This window comes from Centrocercus urophasianus, unplaced genomic scaffold, assembly GCF_019232065.1.
Source record: "Centrocercus urophasianus isolate 14NV4802_14NV808 unplaced genomic scaffold, USGS_Curo_1.0 seq_34, whole genome shotgun sequence".
In the NCBI taxonomy this organism is placed as follows: domain Eukaryota; kingdom Metazoa; phylum Chordata; class Aves; order Galliformes; family Phasianidae; genus Centrocercus; species Centrocercus urophasianus.
The window spans coordinates 5,513,475-5,519,474 of NW_024884911.1; the positions used below are offsets into that span (position 1 = coordinate 5,513,475).

At 54.4% G+C, this 6,000-nt stretch overlaps 1 protein-coding gene across 3 annotated transcripts in view; it reads right to left on the minus strand.

Moving 5' to 3' along the window:
* Positions 1–5,829, minus strand: part of VAV2 (vav guanine nucleotide exchange factor 2) — a 99,538-nt gene extending 93,709 nt beyond the window's left edge. Inside the window, exon 1 of one of the 3 annotated variants that reach the window (XR_006170869.1) lies at positions 5,376–5,828. Coding sequence is in view for 2 of the 3 variants with exons in the window: in XM_042830650.1 (XP_042686584.1) it covers positions 5,376–5,579 (204 nt within the window). In the remaining variant the exon portion in view is untranslated. Of the gene's footprint in view, positions 1–5,375 lie in introns of all 3 variants that reach the window. The other 2 variants (XM_042830650.1, XM_042830651.1) reach the window with 2 other exon arrangements.
* Positions 5,830–6,000: the final 171 nt, after the last annotated feature.

Here is a 6,000-nt window from a genome sequence, read left to right on the forward strand (position 1 = left end):
GGGTTGCATCAGTAGATGGAACACAACACTGAGCTGCAACCAAAGAAAACAGGAGGGGAGGGGGGGAAAAAAAAAAGTGTAAAAAGTCATTTTTATTAGAAACAGAGCTTTTCTGGTCTGTCCTGTTCTTGATAGGGAAACGCAACGCTGGGAAAAGTCATTTAATTAACAGTGGGTTTGAAAGTTGTGAAAACTCTCATTTTTATTAGCAGTTGCCCTGAGACAGGAAGAAAGCCTTTCCTTCTCCTTAGGAAAACAACTTCAGATGGAACACAGCTTTGGATAAAGCAGAATCCTGGGGATGCAGAGTACAGGTGCACAGGGTGGGAGCTGAGCAGGGAAGCCGCGCTCACTGCTGTGCTTTCAGCTTGTTTCAGGTGAAGGATGCAACTGAGGGCCAAGCCTGCATGAGGGAGGAAGAAAGCAGTCATGCAGCTGTAGGAAGGTGCGTCCATGCTCAAAATAAATAACTAACAATGAAAACAGAGCTGCGGGATCAGCATAGTTTGAGAGAATCCCTCGGGAGGGCTCAGCTCAGAAGAATTTGAACGGAGAAGTACGGCAGCACGAGGGCTCCAAAGCCGCGCTGAGAAAAGAGCTCTGTCTCTTTAAGAATGGACAAAGCAGCAGATCAACAATTCGCCCTGGGGTCAGTCTGAAGCAACATTTCTGTCCCAGCCAAGAGCTGGGCTCCGTCTGGCTGCGGAGGAGCAGAAGGAAGCATCGGGTCTGCAAAACCCAGGAGGTGATGCTCAGCCCCCCAGGGCTGCACAGCCATTCCTCTCAGCACTGTGTAACCCTGGTGCACACCTGGCCTGGTCCAGCAAAAGCCTCAAATCCTGCAGCCTAATGTCTCACTCAAGCACTGGGACCAGACAGAGCCAAGCAGCTCAGTATCACTACTGCAGAACAGCAGTTTATCTCCTGCAGGAACCAAGCACCACGATGTCTGTTGCCTGGTGGTACCCCAGCCCAATGGGACACCACCAAGGATGCAGAAATGAAGCAATTCTTGCAGCTCGTCAGCCTGCTGTTGAGAGAAAGGGCAGCTTCCAAGCTTGGTCCCAAATGGAAGAGTGACAGAACAGCCTGAGTTTTGGGGCTTTGTGTTTTTCGAGGCAACTATTCACAAGATTGCTCCTGCACTGTATTGAAAGCAGGTATTTAACTCTCATCTATCATTCAACAGGGGGAAAAAAAACATCCTCACTGCTTTTTATGCTCCTTGGCACAGCCTGCAGGATCCATCCAACACCTTCAGTCACCTCCTACCCCAGCAGAGCACACAGGAGCCTTCAGCCTCAGGTCACATCATACCTCATCACCTCAGCCAGCAGAGAAAGAGGGCACTGCCTCCAGCTCCAGCAAGCTTTCAGGGTGCTCTCTAACGTTTGCTCCCAGTGATGCTGTAGGAAGATGGGAAGGAAAACTGCAGCGGGTTCCTATTTGCAAGGCACTCCAGAGTTCGGCCCTACAAAACAGAGCACCTTTTTTTCCCCCCCCCTTTGTAAAGCTCAGCACATCCGAACGGGAAGTCAGTGAGACACAGTAAACAGTGATCTGTAATGAGGCCATTTTTTATAGCTGCTTTTGGAACAGAACTCAACTTCAAGAAGCAGAGAGTAAATAAAAAGCAAGGGGACCTGAGCGGGGTAAATTGGAGCTGCTACAGAGCAGCGGAGAGATGGAGAGCAGGAGGTGAGAGGGGTCAGCCTCCCTCTGCCGAGGAAATCACTGTATGGGAGCACAGGTACACTGTCCTATAGGGGAACTGCTCTCCTATATGCAGGAAAGCATATGCTCTCCTATATGCATTCCCAGCCCACCAGGCTGGCTCTGTCTGTGCCATGGTGCTGGGTACAGCCTCAGAGCCGGACTGCGCTCAACCACCTGCCAGCTCCTGTAACACTGCATTCAAGTTAACTGCTGTCAGGACTCATTGAAGCAATTACAGCCATCATAGTTACAAAGCCTCCAAGTGGCACTGAAGTCCCAAAGCCTCCTGAGTAATTGCTGCACAACATACGCCGGCGCTCTCCCATCTTCCTTGTACCTGGGGGAGGCATTTGGAGCAAACCACCTGCTCCCAGTGGCACAGCGAATGACTGCCTACATCACCAGCAAGTGGGACTCTGATCCCAAATTATTCCCATCTCTCAGAGGACTGGCAGCCTTGCAGCTCAGGCAGGTGTGCAGCATCACAGCACTGCTGTACGACGCAGCAGCTGAGGCACGGGGCCAATTACGTTTGCTGAATCTCCGTCTCGGGAGCCCTAATAAGGCACTGCAGACTGAGATGGATTATCCACAAAGAGATGTCAATATGCAACAAATAAAAACCCTTAATGAGCTGACCACTGCTGTCAAGCTGACGTCTGTGCGCACAGATGCACCCATCAGACGTGCGGTTGCTTAATTTCAAGTATCCAGGAGATGGAATCACTAAGGTTGGACGAGAGCTCTGCAATCCTCAAGCCCAACCCGTCCCACTGCCCACATCCCCCAGTGCCACATCCATGGCCCTCTCATGGAGGATTAGTTTTATCCAAGGAGAATGCAAATTTAAAAAAATCAATCTGCAATCTTCCCTGAACAGCCTCATATATAAAATGAACAACCTCACCATGCTGAATGCAAGCAGAAAGTCGTTCCATTTGTATTTGGCCCGAGACTTAACCGAGTGATGATTCAAAGCTAATTATTGATGGAAATCTCGAGCTCGCAGCTTTCTATCTCACAAAGAGAGCACAGGGCAGAGAACAGCTGCCCCAAACCACAACAGGCAATGGGGAGAGCAGCAGGGCGCTGGGCACGGCTTTGAGTAGGAGCAGGGAGGGCAAGCTGGAGGGTGCTGCACCCACCCACATTCAGGTATCAAAATGCCTCGCACCGCTCTCAGCCATTTAAACTGCTTAAATTGCCCCCAAAATCCAATCACTGTAATCCACGTGGTGATCAATAAGCGCTGAGGGCACGCGCTGCAGCCCCACTCCCACCCTCTTCAGAAACAGCCTCCACAGAAAAAGCAATTAGCAGAAATGAAGTTTTACTCCAGGCTCATCAGCAGCAGCCTCACATCTGCCAACTCTCGGAACAGAGTGGGTTTTTAAGGCTTCTTCCTGCTCATTATGTCTCCGTAGAGGTTCAGCAACTTCGAGTGGGCAAGCAAACAGGGTCACCCTGTCCTGCCAAGCATCACCAGGGAACCCTGCCTCTGGGATCCAGCAGTAAAAAAAAGCAAGCCTGAGGTCACAGCCTCTTTGGGTTTAGCAAATAAATGAGTTAAAGGAACACAGCCTGGTGCCACGGAGGGAGGAACTGCAGCAGCACGGAGCTGGAGCTCAGCAAGGAGGGGACACCAGGCCACCCGTCTGCAGCACAGCGGGACCCCTGCAGCCTCACCCACTGCAGAGCTGAACCCGAGCTCCAGCTGCAACAAAACCAAACCAGCAGGGATGGGGGAAGGTAAGAAAACACACAACAGCATCTGGATCTTTGCTGAGATGAGATTTCACCTCTGGCCTTTGAAGTGGTGCTCACCTCAGGCAAAAAGCTGTTTCTCCTTATGCACCTGCACAGCCCCATTTGATTCACTCAGAAGGAGATGACAGAGCATTGCTGGGTGTTTCAAGTCTGGCACACGTGCCTCCGTCCCCTGGCACTTCACATAAATGAAGGAAACTCTCTGCACAAGGCAGGCAGCTGGTGACCCAGCCCAGCCTGTCAGCCTGAACACACATTTAGCATCCAAAACCACCTCTGAAGTTTGAACACACTCTGTCTTGCACATCCCAGCCTGTGTCTGAACACATCACTGCTCTTTGACAAAAATCTACACCTCCCTCAGGCTCAGCTCAGCCCGCCCTCCCCCTAAAGCCAACGAAGCACCGGAGTATTGCAGGCAGAAAGCAATGGAGGATAGCAGGGCTGTGAGCTCCCACCTCCATTGCGGGGCAGGAGCTGCTCTGAGGCAGCAGGAGCTCCTTCCTAAACTGCTGGGACCTCCCCCAGATCACAGCTGCCATCCCTAATCCTGATGTTACTTCCCCAAGGGCAAGGATTAAACCCAACCTAGCTTCGCTGGGCTACAATATTTCCTTGAAAGAACAACCCCAGATAGCTCCATTCACGGCATGTTTTAACAGAGCTCCCCACACAGCTCCAGTGGGACAGCTTCTATTTGCTCACAACAGCCTTCACAGAAGGCAGTTTGCTCAGTTTACAGCCCGGAGAACTAAAGGGAAACCCCCATGCATTGCTGCAGCCCAGGAAGAGGCATCATTTCGTGGTATTCACGCTGAGCATCAGGCCTGAGCAGCTCCCAGGTGAGCCGTCCTTGGGCACGCAGCTCCCCAACCGCACGCAGCTGTGTGCTGCTGGGAGAGAGGGCAGGACAGCCCCGAAGCAACCTCCCCTTGGCACAGAACTCCAGCACAACAAGGGAGAGGCGCTTGTGGCCCCGCAGCGTGCTTGCGCAGCACAGAGCACAACTCAAGATCACGTTATACATTAGCTTTCAAATACTTGGATAAGCAGAATCTCACGTGCCCTCGCAAGTAGGTAATTCCCCCTCCCTGCTCACCGAAGGATCCTCAGCACAGGGGGTTGAGGCTGCGTGGTTTGCTGTTTGCAATCGATTTCGTTTCCCGATTCCCATGCAAATACCACACACAGCTCGAAGTGCAGAAACGCAAACGGAGCATCTGAAGCCAAAACAACCAGAGCCGTTTTGAGGTTCGTCTCCATCAAAACAGTCAAAACCTCGAAACAATTCCAAGGAATGGAATCCTAAAGCTTTACGGTTCCCGTACCTTCGAGTCATGGATGGGAGCTGGGCAGGGGGACGGCGAGAAACGGGAATAGCGACGGGGACAGCAGGGAACGCAGCGAGAAATGGGAATCCGGATGGGAACCACAGCCGGCCCTGGTGCTGGAAGGGGCTGCGGGAAGGGACGGCACTGCGGGACACCGGGATGTGCGCGGCTGTTATTTTTCATTTTCCTGGGGAAACTTTTGCTCTCAAGGTCAGTTTCCTCCCAAGGCAGCACTGGAGACCGCCGGCTCCTCCAGCGCATCAAAGCCGAATTAATGGCTCGTTAAGAGCCCGGAAAGTAATCACGCAGCCCTCAGCTCTGTTAGTTGCTTTTGTTTCCGGATGTTGTAAATACGGGAGAGAAGTTTCCTTCTTTCCCGGGGACGGAACCCCCAGCCCGTTCCTGTGGTCTCCCCGCAGAGGCTGAGCCCCGCGGTCCGGTAGAGGAGGAGGCGATGCAGACATCGGCACAAACCCTCCCGATCCACGCGTGCCACGAAGTTTTTGCACGAACACCACAAAGAGCCCCACGGAACCCCCCGACTCCCTTCTCCCTTCCTACCTGGGACATCTGGGGCCTGAAGTTGATGTCCTTAAGATCGATGGAGCCGGGAGAAAGGTTGTGCAGCAGTTGGCACAGCAGCACCCCGTCCCGCAGCGCCTGCGCCAGGTCGAAGACCACCGCCGAGGGCCAAACCACGCGGTGGTTGGGGGGCAAAACTTTGCAGTCGATCAACCACCGCCCGCACTGCCGCCACTCCTCCATGGCCGCGGCCCCGCTCTCGCTCTCGGCCTTCCTCCTCCTCCTCCTCGCCGCTCAGCGAGGGGCTGCTCCGCTCCGAGTCGCCGCGCTACGGCTCCGCTCCATCGCCGCCCGCCGTCCGGGGAAGCATCGCATCGCTCCTCCGAGGAGGAGGAGGAGGAAAGAGGAGGAAGAGGAGGCGGGGGACGGAGCGGAGTTTTCCGGCGAAGGGCTGCCCCTGTGCGGCCCCACTGCCGCGCTCAGCCGCACCGCATCGCCCCGCGGACAAAGGGCCCGCCGCCGCCTAAGTTGCGTCCTGCCCCCAACCCCCCGCAGGCACCGCCCCGAGGAAAGTTGCGGGGCCCCACCTGCACACAGCACGGCTCGGACCACCGCCGTACCGGGTGGCAGTTTGCTGCTCCCCCCGCACAGCCCCGCAGCCCCC